This window comes from Tamandua tetradactyla, chromosome 1, assembly GCF_023851605.1.
Source record: "Tamandua tetradactyla isolate mTamTet1 chromosome 1, mTamTet1.pri, whole genome shotgun sequence".
Lineage (NCBI taxonomy): Eukaryota > Metazoa > Chordata > Mammalia > Pilosa > Myrmecophagidae > Tamandua > Tamandua tetradactyla.
In genome coordinates, this window is record NC_135327.1 from 194,784,109 (window position 1) to 194,801,726 (window position 17,618).

The 17,618-nt window shown below is 44.7% G+C and overlaps 1 protein-coding gene across 1 annotated transcript; it reads left to right on the forward strand.

Moving 5' to 3' along the window:
* The first annotated feature begins 5,461 nt into the window (after positions 1-5,461).
* Positions 5,462-11,962, forward strand: AOC1 (amine oxidase copper containing 1). The gene is made up of 5 exons (XM_077165025.1): positions 5,462-5,533; positions 7,616-9,204; positions 10,534-10,819; positions 11,050-11,182; positions 11,538-11,962. Exons 2-5 carry the CDS (start codon positions 7,617-7,619, stop codon positions 11,805-11,807), a joined length of 2,277 nt encoding a protein of 758 aa, XP_077021140.1. The 5' UTR covers positions 5,462-5,533; position 7,616; the 3' UTR covers positions 11,808-11,962.
* The last annotated feature ends 5,656 nt before the right edge of the window (positions 11,963-17,618 follow it).

Below are 17,618 nucleotides of genomic sequence, written 5' to 3' on the forward strand. Positions count from 1 at the left end.
TCTTCCAGAGTTAGTACTCAGTTTTGCTGTATCTCATTATCAGGGTACCGGTTAATTTTGAGTAAAGTTCTTGTATCATTCAAGGTTTTGTAGACACCTTTCCCTCACAAGCAGATATTTTCAAGCCTCTTCAGACATCCACTGCCTGCCAACAACTCCAGCTCTTAATTGGCAAACTGGAGAGCTGAGGTCTGGCTCTGAGAAAGCTTTCTCTCTCTCTCTCTCTCTCTCTCTCTCTCATTCTCTCTCACTTTTTAATAGTTCATTAGATAGAACCACAAGCTTTCTGAGTGTTCAGCACTGCCCCAGGCAAGAATTAAGAATTAAGAATTAATGCCCCAGGAATTAAGGCATGTCTGAGAGGCAAAGTAATCAGGTGAATGGGGTTATTCCTTAAAGGGTGCATCTTTAAGGAATCCAAGAAAAGGGAGACAAGGCCCAGCTCAAGTGGTGGTCTTCCTTCAGGGAATTCAGACCCATTGGCTGGAAACAAAAGCAACCTAAGCTGGCCCTCTATCTCAGCCTCTGTTTCAACCACACTACTAGCAGGAAGAGGGTGTTTAGAATTAAAAACACCACATCACTTTACACTGGTGGGAAGTTGCAGACTGACAAGTACCACAGGCTGGACAAGATAGGAAAAGCACAGAATTTAAAGTCTTCATAGGAAAGTCTGACAACCTACTGGGTCTCACTTGATACTGGCTACACCCTCCTCCTGAGATGTGGGCCTGTCTGGCTGGGGTCAATCATATCTAAGGAGACCCTCCTCAAAAAAAAGATTACATAGAGCGGTGTGACAGTGGCTCAATAGCAGAATTCTTGCCTGCCATGCCAGAGACCCAGGTTCATTTCCCAGTGCCTGTCCATGTTTAATATATATATATTATATATATATATATATAATATGTGTGTATGTATATATTCTGGCAAGAACCAGAAAAACAAGAGCTAAAAAATTCTGATTGGTTAAAAAGAAGTTACACTAGAGGTCTAGAATAAGTTGAACTGAATGTCAAAGAACAGATAGAGAACAAAGCCAACTAACAAGAAAACACTAGGTAAAAGAATGAAAATGACCCCCAGAATAAACTGATTAAGGAAATCAAATGCCTAGATGCCACACAAAAACTAATGAGTCATACTGGGAAAATCAAAGATATGGTCCAGTCAAAAGAACAAATCAACATTTCAAAAGAAATACAAGAGTTGAAACAACTAATTAAGGATGTTTAAGGATTTTGCAAGGATGACATGCAAAATCACATCAAAAATCAAATCAACAAGTTGAAGGAAGATATGGCAAAAGAGATGAAGGATATAAAAAAGATATTAGGCAAACATAAACAACTCAAAAATTTGAAAAAGCAAATGGCAGAATTTGTGGGAATAAAAGGCACAGTGGAAGAGATGGAAAAAACAATGGAGACCTACAACAACAGGTTTGAAAAGGCAGAAGAAAGAATTAGTGAACTGGAGGACAGGACATCTGAAATCCTACATGCAATACAGCAGACTAGAAAAATATGAGTAGGGTCTCAGGGAATTGAATGACAACATGAAGTGCATGAAAATACATGTTATGTGTGTCCCAGAAGGAGAAGAAAAGGAAAAGGGGGCAGAAAGACTAATGGAGGAACTAATAACTGAATATTTTCCTTCTCTTATGAAAGACATAAAATGATAGATCCAAGAAGTACAGCATACCCCAAACAGAATAGATTCAAATAGACTTACTCCAAGACAGGTCTAATCAGATTCTCAAATGTCAAAGACAAAGAGAGAATTCTGAAAGCAGCAAGAGAAAAGTAATCTATCACATACAAGTGAAGCTTGAAAAGATATCTCTGTATGGATTTCTCAACAGAAACCAAGAAGGTGAGAAGGCAGTAGTATGATATATTTCAGATTCTGAAAGAAAAACACTGCCGACCAAAAGTCCTATACTCAGCAAAACTGTCCTTCAAAAGTGAGAGGGATTTTTTCGGACAAACAGACACTGAAGAATTTGTGACTACAAGACGAGCTCTCTAAGAAATACTAAAGGGAGCACTATGGTAGACAGGAAAAGACAGGAGAGAGAGAGATCTGGAGAAGAGTAGAAATAAAGACTATCAGTAAAGGTAAAAAGAGAAAAAAGATAAGATGTGACATAAAATCCAAGAGACAAAATCATAAAAGAAAGTATTGCCTTCACAGTAATAACAATACATGTTAATGGATTAAACTCCCCAATCAAAAGACACAGATGGGCAGAATGGATTATAAAATAGGACCCATCTATATGCTGTCTACAAGAGATTCAGTTTAGACCCAAGGACAAAAACAGATTGAAAGTGAAAGATTGGAAAAAGATAGTTCACATAAACAACAACCAGAAAAGAGCAGGGGCAGCTCTACTGATACCCAACAAATTAGACTTCAATGTAAACAATTAAAAGAGACAAAGAAGGACACAATGTATTAGTAAAAGGAAAAATTCTTCAAGAAGACATAATAATAAATATTTATCCAAAATACATGAGTCAAACACTGACAACACTGGAGGGAGAAGTAGACACCTCTACAAAATAGCTGGAGACTTCAATTTACCACTGTCACCAATAGATAGAACACCTAGACAGAGGATCAATAAGGAAACAGATTTTAAGTAATATGATAAATAAACTATATTTAGCAGACACTTACAGAACATTATACCCCACAACAGCAGGATACGCATTTTTCACAACTGCTCATGGATCATTCTCAAGGATAGACCATATGCCGGGTCACAAAGCAAATCTCAATAAATTTTAAAAGATTGAACTTTTAGATCCTTTGGCCCATTTTAATTGGATTATTTATCTTTTTATTATTGAATTGTAAGAGTTCTTTATATATTCTAGATACAAGTCCCTTATCAGATATATGATTTGCAAGTATTTTCTCCCATCCTGTGCATTGTCTTTTTGTTTCTGTTTTTGTTTTCTGTGATTTGCATATTTTTAAAAAATATTTATTTTAATTGATATATGTTATATATTTACATACCATGTAATCATCAAAGTGTGCAATCAGTGGTTCACAGTATCATCATATAGCTGTGCATTTATGATCACAATCAACTTTTTTTTCTTTTCTGTGAAAAATAACATGCATGCAAAAAAGCAACAAATTTCAAAGCACATCACAACAATTAGTTGTAGAACAGATTTCAGAGTTTGGTATGGGTTACAATTTTCACAATTTTAGGTTTTTACTTCTAGTTGCTCCAAGATTCTGGAGACTAAAAGAATATTATCAGTATAATGATTCAGCAATCATACTCACTTGTTAAACCCTACCTTCTCTGTATAACTCCACCATCATCTTTGATCTTTCCCCCACTCTTTATGGGTATTTGGGCTAGGTCCATTCTAACTTTTTCATCTTGGAAGGGGCTGTCAATAATATGGAATGAGCTGATGTTCTGAAGAGGCTAGCCCCTGTGCATCTCAGGACTTATCTGATCCAGGGACCCATCTGGAGGTTGTAGGTTTCTGGAAAGTTACCTTACTACATGGAACCTTTGTAGAATCTTATATAATGCCCTAGGTGTTCTTCAGGATTGGCAGGAATGGTTTTGGTTGGGTTTTGGCAAGTTATGGTAGGTAATGTTGTGCATTATCTTTTAATTCTTTCAACAATATTCTTTGAAGTGAAAAAAAATTTTTTAATTTTGATGATATCCAATTTATCTATTTTTCCTTTGCGTTTGCACATTTATTTGTGCTTTGGGTGATCATATCTATTAACCCCTCTCCAAATCCAAGGTCATGAAAATTTACTGCTATGTTTTCTTCTAACAGTTTATATTTTTAACTCTTCCATATAGGTCATTGATCTATTCTGAGTTAATTTTTGTATATGGTGTGAGCTAAGGGTCAGACGTCATTCTCATTCTTTTGTATATGGTCTCTTTTGCAAGTCTATAGACAATCTTAATCTGTATGAAAGAGAGAGAGAAATAATTCCATAGTGATATTCTCAAATTAACCATGAATTATTCTTGTGGGGGGAAATAAACAATTTCTTACAGACATAACATCAATCACAATAAGTATCTCATTTTGAAAAATAAACATCCTGGGTATAATAGAAAAGAGGCACTTTCAATATTTTATATACAGTTTGAACTCTATAGTGAGTCCTCTTGCTTTTAATCTTTACAAGTATCTTCTCCCACTTTGTCCTTACTCCATTAACTTTGCCTCGATCATACTTCTCAGTGTCAGGTTGTTCTTAGAATTTCCTTTCAGCCAAACTCCCTCAAATCTCTGTGGAGTTGGTGAGCCACTAAGTGAGAATAATCAACTCTTAGTCTTTCAGACCAATAAGAAGGAAAGCTCTAAGCTTAGTAATTGTATGAATCATCAATTTAGCATTTAAAGCTAATCCTCCTTCTTAGAGACATCAAAGCCTTTTTAGAATTGCAGACAAGCACCAAGTTGACTGTTTTCTCCTTTCTTCATTCATATAGCTGCCAATAAACACAATTTGCCAGTGCAAGCAGCAGGAAGGGTAATAAGGAGAAATACATCCATATAAATACAACAGAATATGCAATATCTAAGCAATTGGGATTTGGTGATCAAGGGCATCAAATGACCTCTTCATTCTTCTAAACCATGTACTAGTCCCACCACGATTCTTTCTCCCCCATCCTTGAGCTTGCTCAGTGCCTAAGTTTGCCTTTCCCACTTAACTAAGCAACTTCATGACAGTTTTCCTTCAGCACAGCTGGCCCCTCTGGACTTCTCTTTCCATTCTCCTCTCTCTGGGCAATCACTTTAGCCACCCTGACCCATTTTGTCCCCAGATGACTCCTTCTTTTCTGAATCCTATCAGAATCCCAGGATAGTTAATAAGATTTCTTCTAGAGTCTCAACCCAGTAGCTTCTCTTGCCCCACAAATTCTATTTCCCTATTCTATAGGTAGTAAATCTTTGCTTTTGATGTTGTACAGTCTCTACCAGCCTTATCCTGACCTTTGTCTGTGTATCTACTTCAAATGAGATGATCTGCTAGTAAATTTCCCTTTTTCCTTATCTCTGGCACCTGAAACTCTCCCCTGCTTTAACCAGTTATAGCAGCACTCAGCTTGTAACAGAGAGAACTAAGCATGATTTCTTGTGGATAGTACTCCCGTGACCAGAGGAAGGATAGGGGAACAGATCCAGGGCAAATGTGGTGTTGGGGGAAAACAGGCGTGTGCTCTGGCTGCAAAGGAGTGAAGGGAGAGGGGAGCTTCAGGAATCAGATAAAGTGATGGACAATGGGAGCCCTCGGCTGCAGCCCCCAGGGCTCCACACAGTTCCTCAGGCAGCTGCCTCTGCCCACAGTGGAAACCACTGAGCACAGGTCCTTGCCTTGGCCCGCCCACACCTCACCCTGTCCCTCCCTCCCAGGGCGGGGTCCAGTCTCTCCTTTATATCTTCGAGAGGGCCAGACAAGGATCAGAGAGCAGGGACAGAGCCTGGCAGCAGAGGCAAACCCAGAGTAGAGCCAACAGGTATGTCCTGATGGAATTCTGGGGGAGAGTGGAAAAGGGACTTAACGGGAAGGGGACAGAAGGAGGGAAGAAGGGAATGGAGTGAGGAGGGCAGGAGAGCCGACGGAACAAGAGGGAAGAGGGCCAGAAAGCAAAGGGTAAGAGCCCAGAGGGAGCCGCAGAAGATTCCAGGTGTTTCAGTTACAGCCAAGAGAACAGACATAAAACTGCCCAGGGGCAAAATGAGAATGGAGCCACAGTGAGCAGGTGGATGGGGTTCTAGGGATACAGGAGATGCAATGTGGAGTGGAGAGGTCTTGCTTCATGTTTCCTGGTGCAGAAATCTCAGGGGCCGCTGGGTTCTCCCTTTTCCTTTAAAGGTTATTGCCACCATTCACTTCACCCGCAGCCCACATGCACAGCTCATTTGCACATTGGAACAGAGGATTGTGCTGGGGACCCGACGTGGGGGAGGTTAAAGGAATAACTGAGGTCAGTTTAAAGGAATAGTCACAAGATTCCATTTAGTCTCAGAACCACAGGTTTCTTCCACGGCTCTGCTCTTAGGAAAGCAGGAAGATATTTAGGGATAAGAGGTTATAAAAAAAAAAGGTAAAAGGGCAAAACGTAGTAGTAGAACAAGGTCTCACTCCATATGCTGTTTCTGGACTCCCCCAGCAGCCCCTGGGAAGAACAGTCCCGCAAGTTCCTGGGCTTTCCCAAAGTGTCTAAGGAGCAAGATACAACCCAAGGGAGTCTCCAGGATGGGGCATGTCCATAGAGCCAAACCTGGCATCAGAACACTAGAGCTGGGGGGGGGGGGAGGGGCAGAGTAGAGAGAAGGACTTCCCAGGTGGGCTGTGACTCAAAACCAGGCAGATGCACCTACGGAGAGGAAGGTCACAGAAGGAAGGGCTGCAGCAGCCGCCTGACCAAGTGACAGAGCAGACCCTGCAAACACCCTTCTCTGAGCTATATATCACGAAATGCACGTTTGTGTACAGACTAAATACAAAGCGCTGAGGGGTCAGGGAGTGGACAAGTCAGCTAAGTTAGGCAAGGTCCCAAATAAGAAGTTTGTTAGGGGTATAAGGCTTCAGACAAGTTTGAAAGGAGCTAAGGGATGTGAAATTGGCAGCAAGAGTCTGGATAAGAAAAGGGATACCTTGAAGCTTAGCTTCTCTGGAGGAAAGTGTCCGTGGGGAAAAGATGGCCTGTAGCTAATAAACGGATTGTGTTCCCAACATCATCTGTGAATCGTCTATGTGATGAATGAGATACTTTTTCCAAAAACCAAAAAAAAGTTTCCCTAGTGATGAGCTTCTCCTTCCAGCCTCACAAAGCCTGTACCTTACTATACAGCAGGCATTGTCTAAACACTTTACGTCTATTATCTGGTTTAACTCTCTCAACCACTCTAGGGCATAGGTACTGTTGTTATTATTTCTGTTCTACCATTAGTAAAAACGAGGCCCAGAGAGTTTAAGTCACTTGCCCCAGGTTTCACAGCTAGTAAGTGATGTGACTTCCTGAGACTCAATCCCAGGCAACCTAACTCCAAAACCTATTCTGATAACGTCTACATTAAATTTTAAAGCATGTTTACAAAACACGTTTGGTTTTGCCAAAAATACAGTTCAGCTGTTAATGTGGTCCCCACCTCTCCATGACAGCATCAGCACTTTGCCACATCCGGATGGGGCACAGTCTTGGGGTGGCTTTGCCTTCAGAATGCCACAACCTGCCTTAGATAAGTGTGGAAAGATAAGAGCATGGGGTACTGCCTGGCCAAGAAAATGTACAGAAAAAGGGAAGAAGAGGGAGTTTACAGAGGTAAGAAAATCCGTAGGACAATGAGAGCACCAGCGGGCAGGCCAACGAAGAGAGAGGAAAATCACAATGGATCCAAAGTCTGGACAAGGGCCTGAGTGGCATGGGAACTATATGGGGGACTGGAGAAGCCAGCTGCCACTCAGGACTTTGGAGCTGGGGGAAAGAGAGGATGCTAAGTCTATACAGAACCATGGGGCTAAGGGGCATTGGACTCCAAAGTCCATTTCCTCCCAGAACCTAATTAATTTCATCTTCTCTCCCACATTCCAGAATGATGGGTCGAGAGGCCCTGGTACTCGGCTGGAGCATGACTGGGATCCTGGTGCTGCAGGTGGTGGTGACAGCAGTACCCTCCCAATCAAGCCTGCACAGCAAGGCCGAGGTGTTCTCGGCTCTGAGTGCCCAAGAGCTGAAGGCTGTGCACAACTTCCTTTGGTCCAAGAAGGATCTGAAGCTGGAGTCCTCCAAGGCTTTGACCATGGCCAAGAACTCCGTGTTCCTCATTGAGATGCTGCTGCCCAGGAAGCAACATGTGCTGAAATTTTTGAATGGAAATAAAGCGCAGCCTGTTCGGGAAGCCCGGGTTGTCATCTTCTTCGGAGCCCAGGAGGAGCCCAATATCACTGAATTTGCTGTGGGGCCTCTGCCGGGGCCCCACTATCTGCGAGTACTACCTCTCAAGCCTGGGCACCACCGCTCCTGGGCATCCAGACCAATCTCCTCAACTGAGTATGTCCTCCTAAGCCAATTCCTGCAGGAAGCCACCAAACCCTTGCATTCATTTTTCCTCTACACCACTGGTTTCTCATTCCAAGACTGCCAAGACCGGTGCCTAACTTTCACCGACGTGGCTCCCCGAGGCTTGGCTTCTGGCCAGCGCCGCAGTTGGTTCATCATACAGCGCTTTGTAGAAGGCTACTTCTTGCACCCCACTGGGCTGGAGCTCCTTGTGGACCACAGGAGCACAGATGCTGGAGACTGGGTGGTGGAGCAGGTCTGGTACAATGGGAAGTTCTACAGGAGCCCAGAAGAACTAGCAAGGAAATACAAAGATGGAGAGGTGGATGTGGTGATCCTGGAGGACCTACCTCCCCACAGCAAGGAGGGTGACAACACACAGAAGCCACCCCTCTTCTCTTCCTACAAGCCACGTGGGGACTTGCCCACCCCCATCACCCTGAAAGGCGCCCACATGGTCCAGCCCCCACAGCCCCGCTACAAACTGGATGGCAACGTGGCGCACTATGAGGGCTGGAGCTTTGCCTTCAGGCTGCGCTCTTCCTCGGGGCTGCAGATCCTGAATGTACATTTCAGGGGTGAGCGCATAGCCTACGAAGTGAGCGTGCAAGAGGCAGTGGCACTGTACGGAGGACACACACCTGCAGGCATGCAGACCAAATACATGGATGTAGGCTGGGGCTTGGGCAGTGTCACTCACGAGCTAGCCCCTGGCATCGACTGCCCGGAGACCGCCACCTTTCTGGATGCTTTCCACTACTACGATACTGATGGCCCTGTCCACTACCCCCGAGCCCTCTGTCTCTTTGAGATGCCCACAGGGGTGCCCCTTCGGCGGCACTTTGATTCCAACTTTAGTGGTGGCTTCAACTTCTATGCAGGACTAAAGGGCCAGGTGCTGGTGCTGCGGACAACTTCAACCGTCTACAATTACGATTACATCTGGGACTTTCTCTTCTACCCCAATGGGATCATGGAGGCCAAGATGCATGCCACCGGCTATGTGCACGCCACCTTCTACACACCTGAGGGGCTGCGCCATGGCACCCGCCTGCACACCCACCTCCTTGGCAACATGCACATGCACTTGGTGCATTACCGCGTGGACCTGGACGTGGCAGGTAGGATGTAGGCTTAGCCCAAGACCCTCCATCTCAGTGGCCTAGGGCTGCCACAACAAAGGACCACAAACAGGGTGGTCCAAACAACAGAGATGTTTCCTCTCACGGTCTGGAGGCCAGAAAGCCAAAATCAAGATGCCCCCTTCGAAACCGCTAGGGAAGGATGCTCCTTTGCCTCTTTCCACTGATGGTGGCCCCAGGCATTCCTCAGCTTGGGGCAGCCTCACTCCTGGGTCTGTCTCAGTCTTCATATAACTGTCCTCTTCCTTGGGTCTGCATATCTGTGTCCAAATTTCCCTCTTGTCATAAGGACACCAGTCCATAGTCATAAGGACACCAGAAGGACCTCATCGTCACCCACTGCATCTGTAAAGACCCTATTTCCAAATAAGGCCAATTTACAGGTCCCAAGAGTTAGGACCTGAACCCTTCTTTTATTTTTGGTCGGGGAGGAGTCACAATTCAAACCACAACACCCTCCTAGTCAAGCTTCTACTTCAGAGCTTTCCAGGAGACACTTCTCAAACCCTCTTGGTGGGATCAAATCATGAGTATTTGCCCAGCCTGCTTCTGCTAAACCTACAATGCTAGAACTATCTGTGCCTCCAAAAAAATAGTGACAGTTAATGGCGCCAAAGTTTTACACCAGCTGCTATAGCAGGAAAGTGTCCTTGGTGTCACCAGCTCAGAACTTGCTGTAGAGCTGCCTTGATCCTACAGTGGGGTGGGTTAAATAAGTACGTGCGTACATGGGGTGTGGAATAATGCCCAGGCATTTAAGAAATACAGCTGACTGGCACTTTGAGGTGGAGTGAAGTGTTGTCTAGAAATATTCATTGGAGCTCTTGGATTAACGGTGTCACTATAGAAAGCATGGCCTGGGAAGTTGCAATGATAGGACTTGGCCTGGTTCTCAAATCACAGGTCGTAACAAAGTCACTAGGACCAGATGGGAGGCCTCCACCCATGCAGCCTCACTTTCCCCTTTGGGCCCTAAAGGGTGCTGGACACAAGCCTAGGGAAAGACGAGTTACCCTGCTCTCTTCAGTTGCAGCCCCGGTACCAGACTCAGAGTCTAGCTCTTCAGAGGAATTGTCCAGAGGAATAATAGAATTGCTACCACTGCAATGACCGACCTATAAGTAGTTAGCTAGTTTCTCCGGTTTTTTAATCCTTTCCCTCTACATACATTTCTAGCTCAGTGCAGGCCCCCAGGCATCCTCTTCATTCTTGACAGAGTTATGGGAGAGAGAGAGAGACCCCAGTGCAGGAGGGTGTTTCAGTTCGGGAAGCTGGATTCTCATTCTCCCTTTCCCTGCACACCTCCAGGCACCAAGAATAGCTTTCAGACACTGCAGATGAAGCCTGAAAACATCACGAACCCCTGGAGCCCCAGACATCACCTGGTCCAGCCAACCCTGAAGCAGACGCAGTACCTTCGGGAGCGTCAGGCGGCCTTTCGCTTCGGACAGCCCTTGCCCAAGTACCTGCTCTTTGCCAGCCCCACGGAGAACCAGTGGGGCCACAGACGCAGCTACCGCGTGCAGATTCACTCCCTGGCTGATCAGATGCTGCCCCCGGGCTGGCAAGAGGAGCAGGCTGTCACCTGGGCCAGGTGAGAGCAGCACCCAGGGAGGCTGGGGGTGGGGGAGGGTTAGGGGTTCCTCTCAGCTTTTCCGTGTGTTTCTTTGCATCTGTGTGTGTTTGTGTTTCTGTCTCTGTGTGATACTGTGTCTGTGTGGTTGTGCATTGCCTCCATTCATTGACCCTGAAGATGTTCTCTGGAAGTGGCTAGGGGACCACCCCAGCCCCCAGAGTCCCATGGCTTCCCCTCGGCCCTGGCAGGTACCCCCTGGCAGTGACCAAGTACCGGGAGTCTGAGCTGTACAGCAGCAGCATCTATAACCAGAATGACCCCTGGAACCCACCTGTGGTCTTTGAGGAATTTCTTCGCAACAATGAGAACATTGAAAATGAGGTACTGGCTGTCCCCAGCCCTGCCCAGCACTGGCCCTGTCTTCTTCCAGCCCCAACCCCAAGGCTTTCCCCAGTGGAGAGCCCTAGCCACCCTCTGCCTGAATCTGTTCCCAACTCCAGGATAGACAGTGGTGACTTGCTGTGTGTAGAACACGTTCAGAGGTCATCAGATGTGCCCAGGTCTTTAAAAGGGGGCTTAAGAGGCTTGAGGGAAATTTCTAGACATATCTAAAAATGCCCAAAGGCCACCCATGGCCTCAGGTGATCAATCCCCATCAACGCCCTGCCCCCCTGAAACCCACCAGCTTTGTCCTCCTCTGCCTTCCGCCCCGCTGCCCATTGCCTTTCTCCCCCAGGACTTGGTGGCCTGGGTGACAGTGGGTTTCCTGCACATCCCGCACTCAGAGGACATTCCCAACACAGCCACACCAGGAAACGCGGTGGGTTTTCTGCTCCGGCCCTTCAACTTCTTCCAAGAGGACCCGTCCTTGTGGTCCAGAGACACTGTGATGGTGTGGCCTCGGGACTCTGGCCCAAACTACGTCCAGCGATGGATTCCTGAGGAGACTGGAGACTGCTGGGCGCCTCCCCCTTTTACATACAATGGGACCTACAGGCCTGTGTGAAGGCCCTCCTGCCCCCCCAGCACCCCGGAAGCCTGGGTCCATCACAGACTGACAATAAACCCCTCAGGATGTGTTGGGAATGTTGTGCTTCTTGTAATTTTTTTTAATTAATAAAAAATTAAAAATTAAAAAATAAAAATAAAAATAACCCCCTCAGAGCCCAGCTCTGTGTGCAGCTTCTTGGGGAGGGAGGTGCAGTGCCCAGGGACACACACAGACCATGCACGTAGGACACGATGTATAGATATCAAATCTTGCCCTGCTCTCACCCTTGGTCTAATCTAATCCACCTGAAACTCATTGGATAAAACGTATGAAACTTACTGAAATCATAATTTGCACCTCTAAGATTAGTTAAAATATATACCTAAGGCTGACAACTCACTTCTGCGGAGGCTGCGGGGGAACTCTCCTGCAATACTGACAGGCATGGAAAGTGGTGCAACCCATAAAGAAGACAATTTGGAAAAATCTATTAGAATTACCCTTTAGCACGCTGATCCTTCTTGTAGAAGTTTGTCCCAGAGTTCTCCCTATGAACACAGGAAAAATATAGGTACACCGTTAGATATTGCAGTATTGTTTGTAATAGTAAAACTCTGGTAAGAACCCAAACACCCATCTATAGGAGAACAATTGAATGAACTATGGCACATCCATACACTATAATACCAAATGATTATAAAAGAAATATCAGTAGGGATGTTCCCTATGTACTGATATGGAAAAGTCTTTAAGATATATTAAGAAAAGAAAATTGGTACAGAATAATATATAAGTGTGCTAACTTTTGTGGAAGAGAAGAAGGGAAGAAATATATATCTTTACCTGTACTAGCTTTAAAAGATACACAAGAAACTAATAAAAATGGTTACCTGTAGATGACAGGGGAAATAGAGTAGATGAGGACAGGGATAGCATCAGGATTTCTCAATGTAAACATGTCTGTACTGGTTTCATTTTTTTCCCCTATTATTCATCTTTATTCCATATGTTTTACTCGCCTATTGATAAGGTAGATACAAGGAACATCAGACACAAGGTTTTCACAATCACACAGTCACATTGTGAAAGCTATATCATTATACAATCATCTTCTAGAAACATGGCTACTGGAACACAGCTCCACATTTTCAGGCAGTTCCCTCCAGCCTCTCCACTACATCTTGACTAACAGGGTGATATCTATTTCATGCATAAGAATAACCTCCAGAATAACCTCTCAGCTCTGTTTGGAATCTCTCAGCCATTGACAATTTATTTTGTCTCATTTCACTCCTCGCCATTTTGGTAGAGAGGGTTTTCTCAATCCCTTGATGCTGAGTCTCAGCTCATTCCAGGATTTCTGTCCCATGTTGCCAGGAGGTTCACACCCTGGGAGTCATGTCCCACATAAACAGGGGGAGGGTGGTGAGTTTGCTTGTTGTGTTGGCTGGACAGAGAGGTCACATCTGAGCAACAAAAGAGGTTCTCTTGGGGGTGATTCTTAGGCCTAATTTGGTTTCACTTTTGAATCACGTGAATGCATTGCCTATTCAAAAAAGTTAAAATCTAAATTTCAATAAATGAAGGCAGGAAGGAAGAAAAGAAGGAAGGAGGGAAGGAGGAAGAGGGGAAATGGAGGGAGGAAGAAAGAGAAAAATGAATCTTCTGTTGCCGAGAACCAGTACCGTAGTAGCTAGCTGGGGTAGACATGGTAGGGAGGACGGTGGCCCCAAAGATATCCACATTCTAACTCCCAGAACCCATGAATTCGTTACCTTACATGGCAAAAAGAAAGAACTTCACAGATGTGATTAGATCTTGAGATGAAGAAATTACTGTGGATTATCCAGGTGGGCTCACAGTAATTATAGGGATCCTTATAAGAAGGAAGCAGAAGGTAAGAGAGAAGAGATGCCCCACTGCTGGCATTGAGGAAGGGTTCGTAAGTCAAGGATACAGATAGTCTTTAGAAGTTGGAAAAGACAAGGAAACAGGTTTTCCCCTGGAGCCTCCAGAAGAAATGCCATGCTGCAGATCTGTTTGAGACTACTGACTCCCAGAACTATACAAATTATATATGTATGCTGTTTTAAGCCATTAAGCTTGTGGTACTTTGTTATAGCAGCCACAGGAAACTGATACAATGGGATGTGGAATTCCTCTCCTGGGAAAGAGGGGGTGGGTGTTGATGGGGGAAAGCAGAACGAGTCAATGGATAATCTTACATTGTCTCTCCCCATCCCATGGGCCCCGATCCTGCTCAGGGCTCAGTCACCCAAGGCAAGCCCCAGGACCAGGACCTGCTAGCAGGGAGCCAAGAATGGTTAAGTCACATAATGAAAAGTCTCAGGATAACTGAGCTGAACAGGGACAGTGAAACCGGGTCCTGGTTTTTCAACTGAACAGTTAAATAAAACAGATTCCAACCTTTCTCTCCTCCAAAAAGGCAGAAAGGAAGGCCATGATTGGTTAAGGTAAACATTTTTAAGAGGACTCAGATGAAAGCAGGGTTAGAAATGGGAGGCACTCCCACACTGGAAGCAGCCCCTTTGTACACGCGAAGCCATGGGTGTACAAGTATTGCCACCCCAGCCACACTGAGTACAGCTGGAAGACCAAAACCCATCCCTTACTTTCCATGTGTCTTTTCTCAACACATTTACTTACATTCTGCATTTGGTGGGCACTCAACTATGCTTGTTGAATGTGTAAGTGGCTGACAGCCTAGGAAATACAAATTCCATATTACACCCACTCCTGGAGACCAGAGGTCTTCCTCCACCCGCCCTGTTGAGTTTCTGTCTCCTGCCCTAGTAATGACTTTGGCTTTGGCTAGTCCCTTAGCTACAAGAATACCGGTTACCCACCCCACTCACCTCTAACAAGGTTAGCAAGAAAGCCTGAGATTCGTCCCTGAGAAACCAGCCTTGAAGATCCCAGGGACTTCCTTTCCCTCTCTCCCAGGCTCGGGTCACTAACGAGTCTCATAAGCTACCATTTTCCAGACTCCTTCTCTTCTAGTCCCTGGTTTCTACTTCTCAGAATTTCTCTCATTGCTCATTCTTCCTTTCAGTATTATTCAAACTCCAGAATGTAACTGGTCAGTGGAACAAAGATGAGGAAGACAAAATCTCTGCCCTCAAAATGTCCACAGAGACCAGATAAGTCCTGAAACCTAGAGGGCCCTGCCTCTCCAGAACATCAGCTAGTTTCATCTCCCCACCTATATTACTGACAGCCCCTTCCAACATGAAAAAGTTCGAATGGCCATAGCCCAAATACCCCCAAAGAATGAGATAGAAAGACCAAAGTTGATGGTGGAGTTATACAAAAAAGCTACAGTTTAAAAAACGAATATGATTGCTGAATCATTACATTGATGTTTCTTTTTGTCTCCAGTATTTTAGAGCTTCTAGAAGTAAAAACCTAAAATAGCGGAATTGTAACCCATGCCAAACTCTAAAATCTGTTCTACAACTAATTGTTGTGCTGTGCTTTGGAATTTATTCCTTTTTTGTGTGTGCGTGTTATTGTTCATAAAAAAGAGAAAAAAGTTCATTGTGATGATAAAACAATATTTATTCCTTCTAACGTCTTCTATTCTGGAGCAGCTAGAAGGAAATATCTGAAATGATGATATGGTAGCCCATGACAATCTCTGGGTAACCACTTGTTGAAGAATGTTTTGAAAACTATTGCTTTTTTCTTTCTTTGCTTTGTATGTATATATGTCACATTATACAATGAAAAAAGTTTTTAAAAAATATATCCGCAGGAATGCTGCAGAGACAGTACAATACAGCATGGCAGGTGCTGTAATGTGCAGGAGTGACTTCTCTCATGTGGGCACACTTTTTTTTTAATAAAGCCTGGAGATTGGGTTTGACACTACCAGAACTGCAAGTGGACCCAAGAAATGCCAAACATGACTTTGCCTTTGTTCATTCACTCAACATGTATCCGTGGTGTGCCTGCTGGTGTCCTCAATTGTGCACAGCCACCTGGACTTGGGAGACCGCCCTGCTCAGGCACATCAATTCCTCCTGAGCACACTGTACCAGTGTGGGTGCCCTGTCTGGGGCCGACGGAGACCCCTGGCAAGCCCTAAGTCAAGCTGGATGGAGTGACCTATCCAGCCAACTCAGGGACCCAATGCTTGTTGAGAATAACCTCCCAGGCCTCACGGGACTATTGGTGGCATAAACAGGGCAAGGTCTCTAAACTGGAGGATTCCAGAAACAGTGGCCTCATCAAAAAACTTCTGGGCTCCAAGACATCTTGCTGAGACTGTGCCAGACCACCTTTGCCCAAATCCCTGAGCAGTCAAGTGGCCCAAGACCACCACCTTCAAGTGTCCATAAATCATTCCTCTCGACATAAGCTCCCTCCAGAACTGGCTACTTGTTTTCCTAAAATATGTGCAGGCCTCAGCTAATATCCAAGCCAGCAGCTTGCCCTGATGTGAGCTACTGCCCACCAGAACCAAAGACGTAATTTGTGAGCCCCTTGTTAAAAAATTATTGAGAATTTCAAGGCGGTGGCAGCAGAGAATTAAACTGAATGCGGGGCTCTCTTCGAAGCTCAGTTTGAACCCCCATGAAGCTGGCCTTGCTGTTTACATCCACTGCTTGCCTCCACATTGTCCCCTGGTCAGCCGGCTATTTCCTGGGCTGTGCTTCTAATAATAGTACAGAAATATGACATATAATCTTCTCAAAAAGCACTTTCTGTCCCCCAGAAGGAGATACATATTTATTAAATCAATATGCTGGTGTGGTAAATATGTCACATTAACTAAATTCAAGCTGATGCAAATTAGAGCAATTGTACATCTGACCCTAAATTATCTTGGCAGCAAACTTTTTTTTTTACTAAAAAGGTATGATTACCTAAACATTTCTCTCAACTATAGGTTCCTCAAGGACTTATCCCATGTTCTTGGCCACTTATCAGAGCATATATATTAATTATCTCATTAATCTCAATCTCACCTCTTAAATTTCCCTCTGCTTCGCCAAGTTAGGGGAAGGTGTTCATAATTTATTGTCACAAATGTGATAATTGTCCTATTCTTTTGAATTCCTGCCCTGGGGCCACTGCAAGCTCCATATCCCATAATAGAACTTCTGATGATTGAAAGTCCAGGGCAACCTGATACCAAATGAAAACACATCAAGTGTTTTAACTTGATATAATCCAAGGATTTGGCCAGGAATTTGAAAGGACCCCTGCCAAACCCTCATCCCTATTTGCTGGAGTATCCAAGAATCACTTTGCAAAACTCACTGTATCCCCCCATCTCTACTTGAAAGTTGATTCCATATTTTAGTTCCCTACTGCTACAAAACAAACCATCCCAACTAAGCGGCATACAATAAACATTTTATTATGCTCATGAATTCTACTGGACAGGGATTCAGATAGTCACAGTGGGGTTGGCTTATTTCTACTCCAGGATGTCTGAGGCTTCAATTGGGAGGAATCATCTGGAGGCTTCTTCCCTTGTGTTTCTGAGACTTGGGCTGGAATGACCCAAACGAAGGCTGAACTCAGCTGAGGCTACAGACTGGAATGCCTACACATGGCCTCTGCTTGCGGACAGGGCTTCCTCACAGCATGGCAGCCTCAGGATAATCAAGCTTCTTATGTGGAGACTCAGGTCTTCAAGAATGAGTGTTCCAGCACCTAAGAACAAAGCTGTGTGACCTTTTATGACCTAGCTCCAGAAGTCACACGGCAGAACTTTTGCCATACTCTATTGATCAATGCAGTTGCAAGCTCACCCAATTGGAAAGGGAGGGGACATAGACCCCACATCTCAATGGA

Coding starts and splice junctions, on each gene's coding strand:
- AOC1 (XM_077165025.1), top strand. CDS start 7,617: ATGATGGGTCGAGAGGCCCTGGTACTCGGCTGGAGCATGACTGGGATC. Junction 10,820..11,049: donor CAGGCTGTCACCTGGGCCAG/GTGAGAGCAGCA, acceptor CGGCCCTGGCAG/GTACCCCCTGGCAGTGACCA. Junction 11,183..11,537: donor ATGAGAACATTGAAAATGAG/GTACTGGCTGTC, acceptor TTTCTCCCCCAG/GACTTGGTGGCCTGGGTGAC.